The 24,109-nt window shown below is 31.0% G+C and overlaps 2 protein-coding genes across 8 annotated transcripts in view; both read right to left on the bottom strand.

Annotated features, from left to right (window-relative positions):
• The window catches only part of LOC142332025 (COX assembly mitochondrial protein 2 homolog), a 9,179-nt gene extending 3,222 nt beyond the window's left edge, over nt 1-5,957 (bottom strand). Inside the window, exons 1-3 of one of the 6 annotated variants that reach the window (XM_075378104.1) lie at nt 5,711-5,957; nt 5,457-5,596; nt 2,378-2,449 (exon numbers count right to left, since the gene is read on the bottom strand). In XM_075378104.1, coding sequence (XP_075234219.1) covers nt 2,378-2,449; nt 5,457-5,537 — 153 coding nt within the window. In that variant the 5' untranslated portion in view covers nt 5,538-5,596; nt 5,711-5,957. Of the gene's footprint in view, nt 1-2,377; nt 2,450-5,456; nt 5,653-5,710 lie in introns of those variants that run through there. The other 5 variants (XM_075378099.1, XM_075378103.1, XM_075378100.1 and 2 more) reach the window with 5 other exon arrangements.
• Nucleotides 5,958-13,139: 7,182 nt separating this feature from the next.
• LOC142332024 (protein Abitram-like) lies at nt 13,140-23,832 on the bottom strand. 2 transcript variants are annotated; one of them, XM_075378097.1, is made up of 3 exons: nt 23,609-23,832; nt 19,241-19,312; nt 13,140-13,960 (listed from the first exon to the last, which is right to left on the bottom strand). In XM_075378097.1, exon 3 carries the CDS (start codon nt 13,829-13,831, stop codon nt 13,220-13,222), a length of 612 nt encoding a protein of 203 aa, XP_075234212.1. In that variant the 5' UTR covers nt 13,832-13,960; nt 19,241-19,312; nt 23,609-23,832; the 3' UTR covers nt 13,140-13,219. The 2 variants fall into 2 exon arrangements, with proteins under 2 accessions (XP_075234212.1, XP_075234213.1); XM_075378098.1 differs by having other exon boundaries at nt 19,241-19,307.
• Nucleotides 23,833-24,109: the final 277 nt, after the last annotated feature.

The following is a 24,109-nucleotide window of genomic DNA, read 5'->3' as shown; positions in this document are numbered from 1 at the left end:
AACATCTGCAAGTTTTAGTAACATTAAAACAATTTGTTAAGATTTTGTATTAATTTCTTTAAAATTTGCATCTGCTTAATTTGTTCCAGCTCTAGATAATTTAGAATTGGAAAAACTGGTTAAACATTGTTTAGCCCATCACAAGTTTGTTTTTTCACTGAAAATTTGCCAGTAAAGTATATAATTATGTTATCACAAAACAGTTCGGTTAATGGTTAAAAAGATTATTAATAGGCTGCTTTGCAATATGTTACATGATCTGTTATGACTGTTCATATTTTCATGATAACAGTTATTGGTAGTTTCCTACCTAGATTGTGCTCTACAGTTTTCTTTGAGGAAACACATTTTCTCTTCTAACTTTTCTTTGGCAGTAGTAATTATATTTTCCATATAATTTTATTTATACAGAGTGATTCAAAGACACAGGAAATTTTTTAAATTAATTAACGTTAATGAAAATTATTTTTTGAAAATGAATTTTAGTTTATTTTTTAAAGATGACATCTTTCAGGTGACCTCCTCTTCTATGTAAACACTCACGAAATCTCTTCGTTAAATTGTTCATGGTTTGACGTAACATCTCAACTGGAATTTCCACTACTGCTTCTCGGATCTTTGCATTCAGTTCTTCCGTTGTAGCAGGTCTACTGTGGAACACTTTGCTTTTAAGGTGACCCCACAAAAAGTAATCACAAGCTGAGAGATCAGGCAATCTGGGAGGCCATCTAATGTCACCATTTCGTGAAATGACACGTTGTCTAAACAATCGGCGTACAGCTGCCATCGATATTCGTGCAGTATGTGACGTTGCTCCGTCTTGTTGAAACCACGCTGTGTTAAGAATTGGTGGAAATCTCTTTTGTTGTTCCACAACAAAGGTTTCAAACATGGCTACGTAACGAGCCGACGTCACTGTAATCGCAAGACCGTTGTCATCCTCACAAAAATAAGGGCCTATATATAACACCGTAAGATGACATAGCACACCACACAGTCACTTTCTGGCTCTGCAACGGACACTGGTGTAGCTGCGTAGGATTTTCTTGTGCACGGTATCTGAAATTTTGCTTGTTAACAAATCCACTGAGGTGGAAATGCGGTTTGTTTGACATCCACAGTTCATGAACAAACTCTTCGTTATCATTTATCTTCTGAAGCATTACATTAGAGAATAGTGCTCGCACAACTGCATCGTTCGGTTTCAGTTCCTGGACGATCTGCAACTTGTATGCATGGAATTGCAAGTCCTTCACTAACATTCTTCGAACACTTGAACTATGCGATTGTAAAGATGCTGAGAGACGACGGATTGACCGATGTGGACTTCGTGTGAAAGCATCTTGTAAAGCTTGAACATTCTGTGGTGTACAGACGGTTTGCTCATGGCCTGGAGGTTTCTTTTTCATTGCCAAACCAGTTTTCTCAAAATTAGATATCGATGTTATAATTGCATGTGCTGCTGGAACACTGTCGTGCCATCCCAGATTAAAATGATGTCGAAATTCTCTATGCACTCTCTCCACAATGTCATTGTTTTTGTAAAACGCTTTGATAGCAAAAGCACTTTCCGCACCATTCCAAGGATCCATGACAACTAAATGACTAAATAAATGGTTAGGTTAGAGAGGCTGGCGCCACTTATCAAGTGGTACCAATCACCCACGGCTACCAACAAAACTTTCAAAATTTCCCGTTTCTTTGAATCACCTGTACTTTCCTACTTACATTTATACTCATATATAATTTTAAAACATAATTGTCAACAAAGTTTGAGATTAAGATGTTAGGTATATTCTGCAAAGCTTAGAGGTTTGTTATATATATTGATTGTGAAATAAAATAGACACCAGATGTTTGCTTGGAGAATTGATGAATGGATGGATGAATTAGGAGGCGACTACTATATAACTGAATTTGATTCAACAGGGTTTATGTTTTGATGTCAGACCTTCATATTAAATATGTTTCTTGATGAGAAATTGCAGTTCAAATAGGCTCTTAATTATGTCGTGGAGAAGCCTTCTTTAGTATTTGAATTATAGATTTAAGTAAGAAACAGATTTATTTGTCTCAAAAAATCAGCAGCGTTATGCTGCTAAGAAGTCAGGTAGGTAATTGACCTCAGAAAAAATTCACAAGATAAAACAGCATGGCAATGCTTTATGGCAAGCCACATGGGATGACGCAGAGGGTAAGCATTATACACATGATCGAGTCCCAGACATTGTTTGTTTGCAGGGCACCCCTTAGGTTCAAGTATGTGACAATTGCTTTCTGGTCAATAATCATTGTTACTGGTTTTCAGCAAAGCATGGGAAAAGCAAAAGGTTCTATAATAAACAAGGTTATATAAAATTGTTAAAAAATATCTTGCCTCTTTTTTTAAGCACTGTTCAACCTTTACTTCTAAATCATCACAAACTAACAAAAACTTCCTAAATCTATTCTGAAACAAAAACAAAAACAAGTACAAATTATAAATATCACAAAAGATTTACTGTATTGGAAAAATCTGATATGGACGCCATAAGAGTTCCTATGTACAATTATATAAACATATCTTAATGCAATTCATTTAAAGTTATTTCATTTGAAACAGATATGATCCTCCAGTTTTTTAATAAAGTGGACAGTTACACAATTGCTGGTGTCCATTATCAGCATTTTATATTAGTTAACATATTAATTTTGTTTCACGTCGCACAAGTAGTTATGTGGTGTAAGTGAGAACGTGTCTGATCCGAACCATGCATATATCAGTTAACAACCATGTTGCTATTATTTTTAATTATTAAAATGAAAAGAACAAAAAATTTATTTCACTAATTGTTATTGAATTACCAATATTATTCAATAATAATAATAAAAAAAAAACATTAAAAAAAAAAATATATATATATGAAGTCAATATATGTATATGTGCCTTCCCCTTGTAAGATCCATATATTTCATTAATTAAAATTTAATTTGGTTTACTCTGAAATCAATGAAAATAAATACCATTTATGATATATTCTTGAAAAGCTCTCAATGATGGCTTATCACTGCAGTTAAAAAAAGTCCAAAAATCCAAATTCAATGGATTTTGGACTTATCTGGACACTTTTGATCCATTTGATTGCAACCAAAAGGGAAGGTGCACAACCAGATGTTTCAACAGTCCTAAATCCAAAATTTCAACATACTCTGACGAATCGTTCTTGAGTAACGAGAGATAAATATGTATATACATACAGATGTCATGCTGAAACTAGTCAAAATGTATTCAGAGATGGTCAAAATGGATATTTCCGTTGAAATATCCATTATTTATTTCGTAGAAAACACCAAAACTTTTCACGATCACAATACTTCCTTTACTTCGTACAAGGAAGTAAGAAGTGACAAATTCTATTTTAAATTTTTTTACATGTAGAATGATACTGAATATGTATTGAAGGTTCTGAGGTTCAAATCATAGTAAAAATTAGTTGCTTTTATACATTTTATTTAGTTGATTTGAATACAAGACAATGGATACCAGTGTACTTCGGAGGATGGGGTTCAATTAACCACACATCAAAAATGGTCGGCCTTGAGTCTGTAGAAGAATACACCTCATTTACATGTCATTCATATCATCCTAATCTCACTGGACTGCGGGAGGGTTGCTTATTAATTGCAGCACACACATTAGGAAAATAATTTTAAAAATACCGAAAAGTGTAATGTACTTGCTCTTAAGTATGAGCCAACTACGCACATATATGAGGTCTGTTCAATAACCAAACATTTTTAATTATCCACCAACAGAGGTATTTAGTAACGTGCAGTTTTGCATAACTCGTTTAGTTTTCGTGTTATTTGAGTGCAACATGTTTACGTGTTATAGCGATTTTTGTAATGTGCGATTTTAGGGAGCACCGTCACAACATAAAATTTTGTGGAAAACTTTTGAAGAAACTTTAGAAACAAGCTTACAGAGATGTTCTGGGTTGTACGTAATGTTACAAATGGTTCGCATGATTTAAAAGTGGTCATCAGTCAATTGAAGATGATTCTTGACCAGGAAGGCCTTCTTTTTCTTAGATATGTCAACATAAACTGGTTGCACAAAGCTACTGAGAAAACATCTTTGCTAAAAAGACTATGATGACTCAAATGACAAATAAGTTATAATATTTAATAATAACTATATTAATTACACTACCAGTTATTTTACAGAAATTCTTAAGCAAGTTGTAAAATCTTTCTTTTATAAACATGTTTATAATGTAAATCCTTTACATTAAGGGCTTAAAATTACTTTTGTCAGCCTCAAGACAAAAATAATTAAGGTTAATATTAAAAATTCAAATTAAAATAGCATACTGTGCTTTTTTTTTGAAGTAGGGTAATAATCATTATGGAATTTCAATGCTTTAAAACATTTAGAAAAATACAAGAACAAATAGTTATAGATTAATTAAACTGGACAAGATTTTAACAACTTAAGATAAAAATATATAAGAAAATATAAGAAATAATTTTTTTACGAGATCAATAGTCAAGTATACTAACAGAATATGTCATCTTTATAAATGAATCTTATGTTATCTTTATACATAAAGATAACACTTTGTTTAAAATTTGATAAGATTTATGTTAACATTTAATGATACATCATTTACATAATTCATATCTAAATGATGCTGGATATCAAATAATATAAAAACTCATCATGTATAAAGGAACTTTTTTCTTGTTTATTCCTTATATTATAGCATGCAAGATATGCAGCTAACTACATCAATTATTAATATTTTTTTTTAAAGAAAAATTACATTAAAGTGCTTCTATGATTATGCATTTTCAAACATTGCTTCTCTGAAATATAATTTAATAGAAATATTTATAAAAAATTTATTTTACACATATTTTAATTTAATTAAAACTATTTTAAAGTTTTTAGATTACTGTTAACTTGAATTAGACAAAAAGATTTAATTTCAGCTCATAATTTCCAAACAAAACCATTCACTAATAAATATAACATGATTTCTAATCAATCAAAACATGATCTAATCAAAATCAAACTTAGACGATGGTGATACAATGATGACTAGCCCCTATAATTGTATGGCAGGGTTACAATTCATATTAAAATTAAAATAAATTCAATTAAAATTGTTTGAATAATCATAATGAAAGACAAAGCAGGAGCAATTAATTCCAGAACTGCGCTGTTTCATAGTGAAGTAAAAATGTTTAAGCAAAGTTAAGTAATTTTCTAAGGTTAGGTTCATTTGATGATATATTATAAAACAGTTTATCGATACAAACGCTAAATAATAATTTTCATACGAGTATAGATTAAAAAATAAGTATTTTTTAATAACGTCACAATACCATTAAAAAATTATTTTCACGGCGAAAAACAACCTACCTAGTAATCATAAGAATTGGGCAAAATCTTAAAAAAAAGTTTTACTTACATTACCAAGGCATTCGCTTAATTCTTTAATCAACAGGTTACATTCGTCTGTATGTAAGTGAGGCGATAAATTTGTGTGCATACTTAATTAACAAACTCTAGTTAAACGTACTATACAAATCACCCGTAACAACGAAACTCCTGTTAAAAAGTAGCAGTGAAAATGCTTTTAATTATATTTTAATAGTAGTAGGAAGAAGAAAAAAACATACTGATAATAAAAAAAAAACTAAATAACAAATCATAGCTACTTACTGTTCTTGTTCCAACGAATTCCAATTTAATACTTTATATTAAATTTTGAATAACAAAATAGCAATAGTTAGAATAAGAGATATTATTAAGAAAATAGCCCATTTTAGCAGGAGAATGGTAATTATATCATATCATTTGTCTGTTATGTAACTAGTTTTATTACTTCATTATTATTAGATTTAAAGATAAATTTAGGCACACTAAATCTAGCAATTGCACTAGTTTAAAAATGCATTTACTGTTTGAATTTTGTAACTTATGATACGGAAGAATCTATATGAATCTGATTCTCAAGCAGATTAACTACAATAGTACCGTATAAATTGCATGAAGTATGAAATTTTTGAATGTCTGCACTTACATCTAAAATACTATACCATATCCTGGAGCTACTTTAAAAATTCCGATAATTTCTTAAGGAAATAAAATTGGGACTTACACAATCGTTGGTGCTGGTTAAGAATTATACTGACCAGTATTTAATCAAATAAAAAGTGCTTTCCGTACATTTTTGAATCGGTTTTGAAAAAAATAAACATTTCTCAAAAACACGTCAGCACCAAACCAAATATAACAACAATAAATTCTCCATTTAGTTGCTCCTAAATGTGGATAGCATATTAAATTAACATATAAGAAAGGCTGTGTACTACATTATCTGCGCTCTGCGAGTGGTAGTGCCATTCATCCAGAAGATCCTGGGTTCGAATCCCGAACAGGCCTGCCATTTTTACATTGATAAAATTTATCTTTCATCAGTGACTGATGGTAAATAGCCTTAAGTTATATAACTACTTAAAAAATAATAAAAGAAATAAATACAATTTATTTTAAATATCCTTTTTAACTTACAACAAATGAAAGATGTTGTCTATGTAATCACTATGTACTTATATTTTTATGTACGGCGTGTGCAAATTGTAACCTTTTTTATATATTTTTTTTCTAGATGCCAAGTGTGGGTGGAGAGAGGTGTAAGTTACATTGATTGCTATTAGATACCTCAAGTTTTGATTGAAATACCCACCATTCCCATGAACACAAATATTTCAAGGTGACGTCCACCAAATAACAGAAGGCATTTTGTGCTATGGAATAGCAAAGACAACCTCTGTTATCACAGTTCAACGGAACTTTTGGTGACAGTTTCGGGTTAGTCAACCTGACGAACTCCATTAAATGTTGGCATACACAACTCGTGAAGACAGGTTGACAATGTAAAGGCAAAAGCACCAGCCGTCCTTCGCACTTAGAGACAGTAGATAGGGTTTGGCACACCGGGATGGTCTAGTGGTTAACGCGTCTTCCCAAATCAGCTGATTTGGAAGTCGAGAGTTACAGCGTTCAGGTCCTAGTAAAGCTAGTTATTTTTACACGGATTTGAATACTAGATCATGGATACCGGTGTTCTTTGGTGGTTGGGTTTCAATTAACCACACATCTCAGGAACGGTCGAACTGAGAATGTACAAGACTACACTTCATTTACACTCGTACATATCATCCTCTGAAGGATTATCTAAACGGTAGGTACCAGAGGCTAAACAGGAAAAAGAAAGAAAAAGATAGGGTTTGGCAATCATTCCAACACAGCCCCATGAAGTCAGTTCAGAAAGCGAGCTGTGAGTTAGCATTCCCTTGCTTAACAGTCTGATATTCTTCATAAGGGTTTGAAATTCAACGCTTAAAAGGTGAATCTTTTGCAACCACTCACTGAAGACGAAAACAACTTCACACTGTCATCAGTGTAATCATGTTGGGATTCCTGGAAAATTAAGATTTTTGAGGACAGTTTAGTCTTAAGTGATGAGACAACCTTATATATCAACAGCAAAGTCAATAGACATGTTTGAATCTGGGATTCAGAACAGCCTCGGTGAATCATTGAGAATTCGAGAATCTCCAAAGTTGAATGTCTTTGCTGCTATATACAAAAGAAAGCTTTATAGGCAATTTTTCTTTGCAGAAACAACTGTAAAGGGACACATACCTTTACATGCTCCAGATTTGGTTGATGCCACAACTTGATGAGGATTCCCAAGATTTCATTTTCCAACAGGATGGAGCTCCACCCCATTTTCATAATGATGTGAGAGGGTATCTGAATGAACAGCACCCGCAAGACTGGATAGGTCACACTGGTCCTAATGATGAAGCCCCCCAAGATATCCAGACACGACACCATGCGACTTCTTTTTGTGGGGCAAATTACATTTTTAATACAAGATTTTGATTTCTAGTTTATGTGTAACTAAAATTGATTTTATTGCTCCTTTTTCCTTGCTAAGTGTTCTCTGGGTTTTGGTAAATCCTTACTGCTAAGTAAGGTCCTTGTAGGACATTATTTATTATGAAAAAATGTACAGATTGCTTGAACTCGGTAAATTCAGTTTATGTATAGATTGCTTGAACTCAGTAAATTCAGTTTAATGTATTTGCAATATTCAAAGTCATATTTCTTAAAAATTACATTTTCAATATTAACAAATTACATTTTTAATACAAGATTTTGATTTCTAGTGCATACACTGTGTATGTGTAACCAAAATTGTATCTTTATTGCCCCTTTTTCCCTGCTAGTGTTCTCTGGGTTTTGGTAAATCCTTACTACTAAGTAAGGTCCTTGTAGGACATTATTTATTATCTTTTTACATTCTTGTATTTATAACCTTGTGTCATAGTAGTTTTGTCAATTTTCTATCTGTAAAACATTTCTCTCCAGTTAGCTGTTTAAATTACTAATGTGAGGTTGAGGTGCTGGATACACCCAGTTACTAATACATATAACTTATCTTATTTAATCTTGTTACAGTGCAGTGGTCCATCGATGGAACCTACAATATCAACCAATAATATAATAGTAAGTGAACATATTAGTCCAAGGTTAAGAAGAATAAAACATGGTGATATTGTTATATCAAAATCGCCCATCAATCCTACACGGTTCATTTGTAAAAGAGTCACCGGTCTTCCTGGAGATAAAATGTATTGTGGATATTCATTTTGTATTGTGAGTATACCAAATTATTTTCAAATATTATAATGAAAGACAGTCATTTATCAGATTATCAAACAAGTAAAATTAAATTTTTAACAGTACAGTGTCATTATGCAATTGTATTTGGTGATTGTAATATAAAATTCCATATTCTGAAAAGTGATAAGGAACTAAAGTACTGATAACGATTTTGAAAAATCAGAGGAACTTTAATTTATTACAACTTAAAATAAAACATTTAAAATGCAGTTTACTTTCCAAATACTCTATATGAAAAATATATTTCCAATAAATGTTTTTGTAACTACTGCTGATCAGTCATGTTATTAATAAAACTACTGTTGATAATGCTTAATCGTTAAAGATTTTTATTTAAAAAGTTAGGCAGAACAATTTTTCTAATTAACCTAAAAAAAAATAGTATGGCAACTTGCATATGAAAAATGCATTGCCTAACTGGAATTTGAACACAGGGCCTGCTGTTGAAAACTGAATAGTTATCACTCTGCCTCAGATTGTAAGTCAATTGGATTAGGATTAAAATTGTTTTGCTTTTGATTATATTTAAAGACCATTCAAGCCTCATTTTTATATGTTAATCCAAAATGTTAGGTTCTAGTTATATAAATGCATTTAAAGGTTATTTCCTTATAAAATTTCATTGTCCCTCAATTAACATAATTGTCTATGAATTTCATTACTTTAATTCAACATGCTTTTAAGAATTTAGGAAATGATTATATTTTTCATATATAATTACAAATCTATGTAACTAGCAATTCTTTATTAAATAATAACCCATTGGAGGTTATAATTTTTAATATTTTTTCATCCATTATAATTAATAGCTTTGTTTTAGTGAATGATACAGAAATAAACAGAATATTATTAGATTTAAACATTAAAGATGTCAAAGGATTTTCTGAGATGACAAAAACAATATTTTTCCAAATTTCTGTATATTTTATTTAAATTTTGATGACCGAGACATTAATCCTAATTTTGGATTTCCAGTTACAGCTTCTAGTAGTGATTATAATATTAAAAGACCATCCTGTTTAAGAAATTGAAGTTTTGTTTTGTTAATTTTTACTATCTTGTTGTGTGTACCCAGTCCACCCCTCAGGAAAGGTAACTCTCATGTGAAATAAAATACAATTCTTTTTACTTTTAGTTTATATGGCTTTTTATTCAAAATAGGCTCCTTGTGTGTCAATACACCTGGAAGCATTGGAAAAATTTTTCAAAACAATTCTGATACTCAACCTTTGAAACTGCCTGTAGTACCATGGTCGTAGCCCTTTGGGTATCTGAAATTGTGTCAAAACAATTAAAACATTCAAACTACTGAAAACACAATGTTTCATCACCTGTTACAATGAAAGACATCAAGTGGGTCCCTAGCGGCCGATATTTTCATGTCTTTACATTACTCCACTCTGCAATATTTTTTATAGTCACTGTGTGAGTGGGGCACAAAGCTACAACAAATCTTTTTGCCCAAATTTCAGTTAGAATGCGATGCACAGTTGTTTTAGAAATTCCAGTTTATTATCACTTAAAAAATTACAATTTTGTTTTTTAGGTTTGTTATTAAAAATAATTTTCATTAAAAATTTCAATTATTTCTGATTTTTTATCTAAACTTCAAATTTTTTAATGTTAGTAATAACTGTTTCAGATAAGAAAACAATTCTTCACCAACGCGAGGAGGAGAGTTGTGGCGTTGGCCACACCAGAGACGTGATCAGACGTATGGTCAGAACGCAGCAGGACTGGTTGGAGTTGGCAAGTTTGACTCACACCTGAAGGCCAAGTAGGAACCCCCTCGACAGCATGCGCTCCCCTGAGTGAGGACGAGCAGCAGCTGCCTGAAAGTCGGGAGGATGCCTGGGTGGATTTAAGTTTGATACAGTAGATTAGGATTTTAGGATTTTAATTTGTAATATTTTGTTAGTATATAAATATGTAATGTTAGGATTAGGTATGTTCTTGTCTTGCAATTTTTCTCTGACCTTCTGGTGGCATAACCCATGCGCATGTCTATCATGGGAATTGTAGTACATGGGTAGTACAGGAGGAGCATGCTGGAAGGGTTCGCTAGGGCTAAATGGCAATGTTTCTGCACATGACAGAGGTACAATTTTCTTTTTTGCAGTTAGGATCTTTTAGGTAGGATCTTATGTAGCGCATTAAAGTTAGCCGCATTGTTGAATGGCCATAGGCACTACAAATGACTGCTTATGGGAAGGTAGCGGAGATGGAGTGGTCTCAATGGGGACTCAATTATTATGTTACGATAAGGTTGTTTTGATTGTTTAGGTTAAGAGTATGTAACTATGTGTGAGCAGGTGCAGCGAGGAGCTGAAAAAGAAAGTTATTGTCACGAAGGCTTCCTGATTGATTACATGGTTAACTAGGAGGTGACTTGTAATGGATTGTGTCTGTAAATTATTATATTAGGTTAAGGCTGATTTGATTTTGTGTAAAGGTTTCTGTAAATATGTGAGTGAACAAGCGCAGCATGTGCAAGCTGATATTGACACGTTAACTTCCTGTTTGGGTGTGCTAAGCTAGGAAGTATTTTCTGATCAGTATTGTTGCGGTGCAATACGTGTGTTAATAGTTTATGTGTCCATTAGAAAGGATGCAAAGACATCATTTGCAGTGGGATGCATGAAAATGCATATTATAAAATAAGAATAAGGCTTCAAAAAATAATGGAAGCCATGTGTAGCAAGAGAGGGGGTCGGGACTCCCTGATGATGGCATAAGGGACCCTCATGGTGTGTCTGGGGTCGCATGGAATGACTGATACATGCAATGCGTACCAGGTAAAATAGGGGTAGCCCTTCAGCAGAGGAGGGTGGCTGTCCTGAAGAGGAGGTTAGCGCATTCCGATGAGGCTCTAGGGACCCCCAGACCAGAGGGAGATCCTCCTGCAAGGAGGTTGTTGCTGCCATGACACTGAGGTGATTATAAGGTTTAAACCATACCTGCATTCTCTAAACAAAAATGTTAACCTCTAAACGTAAACCTAACCTCCAATTTCAGCACTGACTGGCAAGCTGCATATAGTCCTGGTTCTCGTGCATTTGCTGGGCTTAATTTTCCAGAAATTAAAACCTAATTAGTGCTAGTGGCATTTCTAGTTTGTTTTTACACTCCTTTGATGCAGTTTGTTCACTTCTACAAAAAAATTCTCCTACTTTTAACTTCTTGTTGGTTACCTTGCTGAATCACCAATGTTTAAACTGCATAAAAAATTACCTTTTGAGCTGAAGTCATCAAATACTAATACTATAATGTTTTATATGTAAAATTTTTAATAAATTTTACATTTTTTTTTTTTTAATCAATTTTTCTAACCAAACATAATTCCATTTTTATTTTCCCATGCCCTTACTCATGGCTGTATCACATTTTGTACAATTTATCACAATTTATTCACGAGAAAATCCAGCCAAAGATTACTACTGAGGAGATGATTAACTATCATATTTCAAGGAATTTTAAAAATGATTTATAAGTTTTTAAAATTCTCATACTATTTCACCAGAGAAATGGTAATGTTATAGAAATGTTATAATTGTCAATTCACAATGGTATAAATGTCAAATTCACAAAATAAAAATGTCAAATAATAAAGAAACAATAAAATAATTTAAAAAACTATATAGTTTTATTGACTTAATGCTATTTATGGTGCAATGTGAAGTCAATAAAACTGAAATAGTTTTATTTTATTGTAGACAGAAATAGTCTACCTTTAAAATCATCTGCAATGAGATTCTCAAAACTTTTATAACTTGTTATCTATTGGCAATTCAACAATAAATTTATGGCAAACTTAGAACTGAATCCTTTTTTTAATCTTCCATTCAATACTACATATAAAACTAGTATAATTCTCAATTTATGTCCATAGTTTTAGTATAGTTTTATATATATTACTTAGGAGTAGAAATCTGGGCAAAATCATCTTTTGTATGTCATAATTGAAAAACAAATCTCCTGAACTATGTTTACAATCCTTTGATGTACAGCAGAAACTTTCTCAAACACATGGTACATTATTAATAACATTCTAAAGAAAATATTTCTTATAAAAAACTACAGTATTTTTGTATTACATCCTCACCAATTGATTTTTCAATAATATGTAATTCTATTTCAATAGTATAACAATGGGCAATATAGTATTTACGTATCCTGTGGATTATTTGTACAGTTGGAAACTATGTTGCACTGTAATTGTGTATAGTGCCTATACACGCACGCGTGTAGATTATATTCACTTACACTGAATATAATTTTTACACTAATGAAACAAAACATACTGAAAAAATTTGTATTACGTAATAGGTATTAGGTAATAGGAGGAGGTATTAATACCAATCCTAGGTATTTTCTTCCCATACAAAAGAATTAGTAATAGAGAAAAAAATATATATTTCACAATAACAAAATTTTTTAATAAAAAAACAAATGAATATCAAACTAGAACCATAATTAATCCTCTTTTCTTTCTTCCCAACTGAATATACTTTCTAAACCTCTTTCCTTTTTATATTGTTCTGGAGTAAGTAGCTCATTTCTATACCGTTCAAAATTAGGTATAGATGGTAATACGATCGCAATAAATCCTGTGTTGCATGAATCTTTTATTAGAAGATTTGGATTTTTAATAATCGCATCATTTATTTCAACTAACTTTCCAGGGATACAAGCACATAATTTATAAATAGTACCATCAGAGCATTCGACAAAAAATAAAGGAGATGATGATTGTTGCAATACTTGAGCACCACGTTTTAGTTTCCCAGAAACATGATTATTTAAACGATCAATATTCGTTGAAATTTGAAAATCAAGTTTAGTAATATTTTTATTTTGTGACCTCAAAGGATGCGAAGGAGCTATTGTAATAATACATATCCTATTTGAATGTAAAAGAATACAATAATCACCATTAGGCATGCCAACATCAAGGCTGTAACGCGGTGTAAAGTATCTTTCTATTACACTCTGATATTTTTCCTCTTTGTCATAGCTATCTTCAAGCGGTACAACGCGATTAACCACTACATCATCCACATCAATTACACAATCATCACGACTCATATTTTTTAATAAAATTTCTATAAAAAAATATCAATATAAAATTTAATCCTTCATCTTTCTCAACTTTTCAAGTTTTTCTTTAATTTGCTTTGCAGCTAGTTCATTATGCAACTTGTGTTTAGCAATTCTCTGAAAAATATAAATAAATATTACTTATAAAGAAAGCAGTTACTCAAATTTTACAATAAAATACATGCAATTAACTTTCTACTGGTTACAACATAAAAGCTAACAACTATTTTATTATAAAGATCTGCAGATAGCACTTATTAACCATTATTGTCATCAACAAAGTGCAACAAACAAAAATGAATAGAAAAAGTAACAATATCAGGCACCTCACTGAAAATCAATATTAATTAGTCATGCCTAAAAGCAACACGGCCTACATAGCCTTACTGCAGAAAATTAAGTATGCCTGCCAGAAAGCCAGAATATATATGCCAGAAAATCAGTATGCCTGCCTGCTGAAATCCAAAAATTAAACCTATAAGCAACACCTTCACTCTGATAACTACAGCATGATATCATGCTGTAGTTATCAGAGTTATAACTACTACTCTGATATCATGGAAGCATGATAATCTTAGACAAAACAGAAATAAAATAATGTACCAGTTTATGCCATCTAGATGATAATCTACAGACTGTACAAAAGGAATACAGGTGTTTTAAGCTATTATCTCTTCAACTGTAATGAATCAAAAACAAATTGAAAGAATAAAACTGAAGTTTTTCCCTGCAAATGCTCAACCTTTCATCATGTGACACACATCCAACCAATAGGAGAATCATTCCCATTTTAACCAATTTTTGAAATTTGAATGTTGACAATTTGTTATGCTTGGTCCGGGGGATGGTGAAATACAGTCACCAAGGGTCCCATATCTCAAAAAGGTTTACTGAGAAAGAAAATTCTTATACTTTCACACTAATGCTCCACCCAAGGGTGAAGCCTTCTGTAACCAGATTAAACTTTCCTGCCAACTAGCTCCCAGTCATAGCTTCACCTGTGCTATATTGTTACTGAGTTTCCCATAGCAGCCAAACTTTTTTATTTAATGTTTACTGGTCAAGTAACCAGAGGCAGGTACAGCCATTCACACATACAATAATGATGGCAGCGGCTGTGGTGGGTGAGCCAGTGCCATACACCTTAGCACCCCTTAAAAAAAAGAATCTGAATTAAAAACCCAAAATAGTTTTTAAATATTTATCTAAAACATACTTGCAAGCCCGAAGCTACTGTAATCTCATTTACTATAGTCAGGATTGGAGTATAGTCAACATTTTTTACCTTTTTCCATTCCCTTTCAAGGTCAAGTTTCAAAAATCTAAAAAATTTGTCATGAAGATTATAACTCACCAAAAATCAAATTGATTTCTACATTTGTTACAGAGACATCAAAGAAATAACAGGATTTCAAAAAAAATTTAACCCTTGAAATGATACTCAAATCTAGAAATTAATTTTAGTTCAAACTAATTTGAACTGTTTGAACTAAATTCTTTTAAACTCAAACCCTGCCCACAAAGTGACATAAGTTCACAATTCATTACAGTTTGTACTTAACCAGCAAATTTGTACTACTATATTACATATATATATATATATATATATATATATATATATATATATATATATATATATATATATATATATATATATATATATATATATATATATATATATATATATATATATATATATATATATATATATATCTCCTTCTCAGTATATCAAGAATCATAGCGATGGATCAGGTAGTTTTTTATCCTGAACAAAAAATACTCTATATAGATTATATTGTTTTTAATAATAACTAATATTTCAAATTTACATTTTTATCTTAATTATATAAATACAATTTTACACATATACATTTTATTTTTTACACATTTTATCTAACCAATGATATAAATACAATACATACACACATGCACGTGCACAAATAGTAAGGCTGATGATGATTTGGACCTAAGTGTTTAAAGTGAAAAATAACTTCGAATTCTCTTTAAATGATTTCCACCTAACTAGGTGGAAGTTAGGTGGAAATCATTTTAAAGTGAAAATTAATAAATAAAGTGGAAAATTATTTAAAGAGAGTTCTCTTTAAATAATTTTCGCTGCATTCTCTTAAAATAGTTTTGACTAAATTAGTTTTAACATAATTTCCACTTACACTTTCTCAAGCTAATTCTCACAAATTCAAATTTTCAATTAACTTTCTCTGTTTTTAATTGACCACAATTCAATGAAATCCTCTAACCATAACATTCATATTCAATTTTAGAAAGTGGATTTTAATATCTTATCTGGGCAATTTATAAAATTGCCAGTCAAGTTTTTTTAGCCCATCACAAGTTTGTTTTTTCACTGAAAATTTGCCAGTTAAGTATATAATCACAAAACAGTTTGATTAATGGTTAAAAAGATTATTAATAGGCTGCTTTACAATCTACAAATTTTATACAACCAATATTTGTTTTAAGATCTGTTATGACAGTTCATATTTTCCTGTTAACAGTTTATTGGTAATTTCCTACATAGATTGTGCTACACAGTTTTCTTAGAGGAAACAATTTTTCTTCTAAATTTTCTTTGGCAGTAGTAATTATATTTTCCATATAATTTTATTTATACTTTCCTACTTACATTTACTCATATATAATATTAAAACATAATTGTCAACAATGTTAGAGATTACAATGTTAGGTATATTCTGCAAAGCTAAGATGGTTTGTTATATATATTGATTGCGAAATAAAATAAGAGACCAAATGTTTGCTTGGAGAATTGGTGAATGGATGGATGAATTAGGAGGCAACTACTATAACTGAATTTGATTCAACAGTGTTTACGCCATTGCGTAAAGTTGCGTTATTTTTCTATGAATTCAAAGCTAGGGTTGCGTTTTGTTGTTTGTTACAGACTTGGTAAATTTATTACTCTGTTTTGTTTTGGGATTGTCATATGTGTATCTGTTTGTTTATCTTTGTTTGGATTATCGTATCCGCTTTCAAGTCCTGGCATCAGTCAGTCTGGCGGTTCTGTCATGTTAATAAGTGACCGTGTTTTTTTTCCTCCCATTATTTATTGCTACCCTCAACACACCCTTTTTCTTATCGTTCCCATACTAATACATGTACACATCTCTTGTTTTTTACACACACACTCTCCTGTCCACTGCTTAGGTTTGTTTCCCCCTACTTCTCACCACGCCACACTTTTTCCATTCTAGTCCAGGCTTTCACGTTGTGCGGATGCACAAGGCTGATCCTCCAGCCTTGGAGAATCAGCTTGCAATTGTCTCTCTCATATAATGTTTAAATACTTTCGTCGTCTTCATTCTATCATAAACGTTGTGGTATTTCTCTGTTGAAATATTCACTAGTTTCTACTAGTCAGTGTTTCGTGATTTCACTGATCTCTGTTTTGTTTTGCCTCGTTTCTTTGTTAAGTTAATCTTCAAATTCTGAATATTACGTCTATGTTGAAAGTGTTTCAATTACAACAAACTGCCAATTCTATAGACGCTGAATCTTCTCCAGCTGCTGATTACATTTTCATCGATGCAGAATCTCCAAACTCATTGCTACAAATCAGATGCCACGTCCTGCTCAACCTCTAAACCACGTTTCACCTCTGTATTCTAGATACACCATTGCAGACTACACCTAGGATTACTGTATGTATTCATATGTACTTCCATTCACGAGTTCCTCCTTTGCTAATATTCATGTGTGATGTTATTTTTTCATGTGTAGCACATTCTATGTGTTATTAAATGCCAACTATCGTTCTTATCAAATCTACTGGTAATTAAAACTATTCAGAATTATAAAACATATGTGCGATATATTTCATATATTATTATTGATTATTATTATATTTCGGGTTGTTCATCAAAAGTTTGTGTTCAAACGTCAGTTACTCAGAGTAAATTACCTTTACTTGAAATGTTTATTGCAATTAACTCTATCATTTAATCTAATTTAACTTGTTAATCGCAGAGATTAATTCTTATCTATTCATGCACTGAATTCATATTACTTCTCTTAAATTAATCTAAAGAAAATTACTCCTAATGTGAAGTTATGTTTTTGGACTTCTTTGTAATTTTATATTTTCAAGAAAACTTATTTTCTAAAATGAACTCTATGTTCACTTATTTCAATTTGATTATTGTAATTAATTTTTTTTTTATACTGAAATATTATCGTGGCCTTTTTTCTACACTAAACTAGAATTACATGTTTTAATTATTTAATGCTAAGTTTGATGTTCATAAATTAGAAAAGGCCAGTGCCAATAATAAGATTTACTGTAGTTTATTTTTCTAAGTTAATGACATTTGTTCATTGCTAATTTTTCAATATTACAGCATATGTCAGTAATGCAACAGTTTTCCAGTCATACTATGTTTATTGATGTTATGTTTTTCTAAGTATATAATTGTAAATAAGATGTGTTTTATGTTCTCTTGTTTTCAGGCTTTGTTAAATTGTAGATTTTCAAAATGTGTATTTGAAAAATGTTTAGTCATGTATTTTCTCATTTAATATCATTATTCATATGTTGAGTTAAGCTGATATTTCTTGTATATTTTCTGTATAGAATTTTTTCTTTAATAAGAATTTTCTGTATTTCTTTTAATTTTTAAGGTTATGATTTAACATTTAGTTGTTTTTTCTATAATTACAGTCTAATTTCTTTTGGCAAATAAGGGCTGTGTGTTCATTTATTTTTGTTAACTTTACCCAACAAACAGGGTTTGTGTTTCGATGTCAGACCTTCATATTAAATATGTTTCTTGATGAGAAATTGCAGTTCAAAAAGCACCTTAATTATGTCGTGGAGAAGACCTGTTGTGCCTTCTTTAGTATTTGAACAGTGGGGACTATGAATATCCAGTACAAGGGAATGTGCGAGGCAATTATGCTAAACTGTTCTTCCTGTTTGAGCAGGTAGGCTAAAATTTAAAAGCTATCGGGATATATTATTGAGAGCTCAACACCTATTTAACAGTAACGGGAGGTTACCGTACTATTTCACAGGAGGCAATCTTGGTGATTGCAAGCGTAAAACCAATAGATTTATTTGTCTCAGAAAAGCAGCAGCGTTATGCTGCTAAGAAGTCAGGTAATTGACCTCAGAAACAATTCACAAGATAAAACAGCATGGCAATGCTTTATGGCAAGCCACATGGGATGACGCAGAGGGTAAGCATTATACACATGATCGAGTCCCAGACATTGTTTGTTTGCAGGGCACCCCTTAGGTTCAAGTATGTGACAATTGCTTTCTGGTCAACAATCATTGTTACTGGTTTTCAACAAAGCATGGGAGAAAAGCTCAACGGTTCTATAATAAACAAGGTTATATAAAATTGTTAAAAAATATCTTACCTCTTTTTTTAAGCACTGTTCAACTTTTATTTCTAAATCATCACAAACTAAAAAAAACTTCCTAAATCTATTCTGAAACAAAAACAAAAACAAGAACAAATTATAAATATCACAAAAGATTTACTGTATTGGAAAAATCTGATGTGGACGCCATAAGAGTTCCTATGTGTCTGATCCGAACCATGCATATATCAGTTAACAACCATGTTATTATTAATTTTAATTATTAAAATGAAAAGAACAAAAAAATGTATTTTACTAATCATTATTGAATTACCATTTATTCAATAATAATAATAAAAAAAAGTAAAAATATATGTGTATGTGCCTTCCCCTTGTTAAGATCCACATATTTCATTTATTAAAATTTAATTTGGCTTAACTCTGAAACCAATGAAAATAAATATCATTTATGATATATTGTTGAAAAGCTCTCAATGATGGCTTATCACTGCAGTTAAAAATAAATCAAATAATCCAAATTCAATGGATTTTGAGGTAATTTGGACACTTTTGGTCCATTTGATTGCAACCAAAAAGGAAGGTGCACAACTAGATGTTTCAACAAATCCAAATCTCTGCCTAATCGTTCTTGAATTACGAGAGATAAATATGTACGTACATACAGATGTCATACTGAAACTAGTCAAAATGTATTCAGAGATGGTCAAAATGGATATTTTTTCCGTTGAAATATCAATTATTTATTTCGCAGAAATAACCAAGATATTCACGATCACAATACTTCCTTTACTTCGTACAAGGAAGTAAGAAGTGACCAATTCTATTTCTCTTAAAGTTTTTTTTTTTATATCTAGAATGATACTGAATATTGTATTGAAGGTTCTGAGGTTCAAATCATAGTAAAAATGATTATTTAGCTGATTTGAATACAAGGCAATGGATACCAGTGTACTTCAGAGGATGGGGTTCAAGATTCAATTAACCACACATCAAAAATGGTCGGCCTGAGTCTGTACAAGAATAAACCTCATTTACATGTCACTCATATCATCCTAATCTAACTGGACCGTTGGAGGGTTGTTTATTGTTCACTAGTTGGAACAAATTGCAGCACACACATTAGGAAAATAATTTTCCTAATGTGTGTGCTGCAATTACACAAATAAGTGTAATTTACTTGCTCTGAGCCAATGTACACACATGTACAAGGTCTGTTCAATAACCAAACATTTTTAATTACGCGTCAACAGAGGTGTTTAGTAATGTGCAGTTTCTCATACTCATTTAGTTTTCGTGTTATTTGAGTGCAACATGTTTAAGTGTTAGCAGCGATTTTTGTAACATGCGATTTTAGGGAGCACCGAAGCAACAAAAAATTTTGTGTGAAACCGAGGAAAACTTTTAAAGAAACTTTAGAAATACGCTTACAGAGATGATGTTCTGGGTTGTACGTAGTTACGAATGGTTCTCACGATTTAAAAGTGGTCATCAGTCAATTGAAGATGACCCTTTACCAGGAAGGCCTTTTACATACTGACTATACCCATGTTCAGAAAATCAACGACTGATGCGTGCAAATCACAAATAGATTGAAAGAGGTTAGCAGCATCACTATTGTACCATGCCATAATATGTTGATTGAGAAATTGAACATTCATCAAGTTCCAGCAAAGTTTGTTTCTCATTTGATGACCCGATCATCGGGTGGAAGTTTGATGAAACATGTAAATGATCATAACGGGAGATGAAAACTGGTTTATGGCAACAACACAGACAAAACTTCAATCATAAAAAAATTCCACATTACAAAATTCACTATGCTACTAATAAAAACACACTGAATTCAAATCCCCTGCAAACAATCCCAGAAGTTGTGGTTACAGAGGTACAGATTGCAATAGGTAGCTGCTTTCTTATGAAATCTACCTACTACAAAGATAACCATAATTTTAATTCTAATATAAGATTTTTTGTTATGTAAGTACACAGATGGAAATAATTGCCAGGGCATTTGTATTAGTGGCATCCTGACAGTGGCCAAACTGATGACATTTTAGAGGGTCTAAAAGACGATCTCCAGTAAAGCCCATCAGGGCTAGGAATGGCTACCAGAATCTTAACAAGGCAAATTTAAAATAGATTTTAAAGATTTTTTAATTGGAGTAGGATAGACAAAAAAATTTTATAGCATTTTAAAAGGCCTTTTGATGTAGACAATATGGATGCAAAAACCTCATTACTCCTTTTCAGCAACAAAATATAGCTAAAAAAAGAAATACAAATTCAGGAAGGGGTGTGAATATTAAATACAGATTTTTGGCGATTTGTGATATGGATAATAACCTCCTAGTAAAAAAATGCTAAATTTTGTGCTCCAGTAAAGATTTGAAATTTTATTTCAGCCAAAACATCATCCCTTTTCCAATTTTTACAAAAATTTAACACTTTCTACCCGAAAGTTGAATCAGTCAACAGGGTCCAGCTACATACAAACACAGAAATGTACATCTGTCAAAAGTAATTTTTTTCAAGTTTGAAACAGTATTTCTCTTCTTTTTCTTAGATATGTCAACATAAATTGGTTGCACAAAGCTACTGTGATAACATCTTTGCTAAAAAGTCTATGATACCTCAAATGACAAATAAGTTATAATATTTAATAACAACTATGTTAATTACATTACCAGTATTTTACATAAATTCTGAAGCAAGTTGTAAAATCTTTCTTTTACAAACATGTTTATAGTGTAAATCCTTTACATAAGGGCTTAAAATTACTTTTGTCTGCCTAAAGACAAAAATAATTAAGGTTAATACTAAGGTAAGGTAATCATTATGGAATTTCAATGCTTTAAAACATTAGAAAAATACAAAGAAAAAATAGTTATAGATTAAACAGGTCAAGATTTTAACAACTTAAGATAAAATATAAGAATTAAAAATTTGTATACTTAATATTTTTGAGGCACTAAAATAATTGTTTTTACTCATTTTAAAAGCACCTTTTTTTAAAAAGCTTTTAAAAACAGTTTACACAAATGGCAACACAAATAATAATACACTTTGTTAATGCTTCAAGATCCACCTCCTCATAAAATTAGAATTTGCTAAAATAAAAGATGAGTGTAAACGTGTGTTGCAATCACAAACTGACCAGTCCCAAATTAACTAAGGAATTGCATCTTTTTATATATACAACTGTCAAAATATAACTGTTGTGCTGCGATCAAGGTTTCCTTTGATCCATGTACAAATCATAGAAAATTGTGTTACCTTAGCACCACTGCAATTTTTACATATTTTATGATATTCAGAACATCAGATGTTCATTAAGTAAATGATGGAAAATTCCCAAATGTCAAAGAACTAATGTGAAGTTTAGTGCACAAAATAAGGGAGTGAAGGAACTAACAGATCAGAACATATTGTTTAATCTATTGAATCATGAGATCAAAAGTCAAAGTAAACTAACAGAATATCTGTTATCTTTATACATAAAGATAACACTTGTTTAAAATTTGATAAGATTTTTGTTTTAAATTTAATTTTACATTTTTGTTTTTATTTAATTTATATAATTCATATCTAAATGATGCTGGATATCAAAATATAATCCACATCAACTTTTTTCTTGTTTATTCCTAATTTTATAGCATGCACAGAATACAGCTAACTACATCAATTATTAATATTTTTTAAAAGAAAAATGAAATTAATCAAGTGCTTCTATGATGCATTTTAAAATCGTTGATTTTCTGAAATATAATTTAATAGAAATACTTATAAAAAATCTATTTTACACATATATTAATTTAATTAAAACTATTTCGAAGTTTTTAGATTACTGTTAACTTAGAATTAGACAAAGATTTAATTTCAGCTCAATTTCCAAACAAAACCATTCACGCAAGTTATTGTAATGTAATATCCCATTCTTCGAAAACTTCATACAATCATTTCTTTTACATTACTAATAACATGATTTCTAATCAATCAAAACTTGATCTAATCAAAATCAAACTCAGACGCTGGTGATGCTATGATGACTAACCCCTATAATTGAACGGCAGGGTTACAATTCATATTAAAATAAAATAATTTTTCAATTAAATTGTTTGAACAATCATATTGTAAGACAAACCCGGAGCAATTAATTCCAGAACTGAGCTGTTTCATAGTGAAGTAAAAATGTTTAAGCAAGGTTAATTTTCTAAGGTTAGGTTCATCTGATATATTATAGTTTATAGATAGAAACACTAAATAATAATTTTCATACGAGTACAGATTAAAAAAAAAGTACTTTTTAATAACGTCACAATACCATTAAAATTATTTCACGGCGAAAAACAACCTACCAAGAAATCGCATGAACTGGGCAAAATCTTAAAAAAAAGTCTTACTTACATTAGCAAAACAATCACTTAATTCTTTAATCAGCAGGTTACATTCGTCTGTATGTAAATGAGGCGATAAATCGGTGTGCATATCTAATTATCAAACTCTAGTTAAACGTACTATACAAATCACTGTAATAAAAAGTAGCAGTGGGTACATCAATCAAGAGGTTAAATTCGTAAATTTGTTTAATATAACAATCGACTTTAAGTGAAAAGGCTTTTAATAACAATAGGAAGAAGAAGAAAAAGCTTACCGATAATAAAAAAAACTAAATAACAAATCATATCTACTTATTGCTCTTGTTACAACGAATTCCAGTTTAATACTTTATATTAAATTTTGAATAACAAAATAGCAATAGTTAGAATAATATATATTATTATAGAAAATAGGCCATTTTAGCGGGAGAATAGTAATAATATCATATCATTTGTCTGTTATGTAACAAGTTCATTCAGTGAGAAAACATAATTTATTACTTCATTATTATTAGATTAAAAGATAAAT

Source organism: Lycorma delicatula, chromosome 11 (assembly GCF_047948215.1).
Source record: "Lycorma delicatula isolate Av1 chromosome 11, ASM4794821v1, whole genome shotgun sequence".
NCBI classification, from domain to species: Eukaryota; Metazoa; Arthropoda; class Insecta; order Hemiptera; family Fulgoridae; genus Lycorma; species Lycorma delicatula.
Note: the sequence above shows the minus strand (reverse complement) of the source record. Positions and strands in the feature narration are given on the sequence as shown.

Excerpts from the sequence above, each read along its gene's own strand:
- LOC142332024 (XM_075378097.1), bottom strand. The coding sequence starts at position 13,831 with ATGAGTCGTGATGATTGTGTAATTGATGTGGATGATGTAGTGGTTAAT.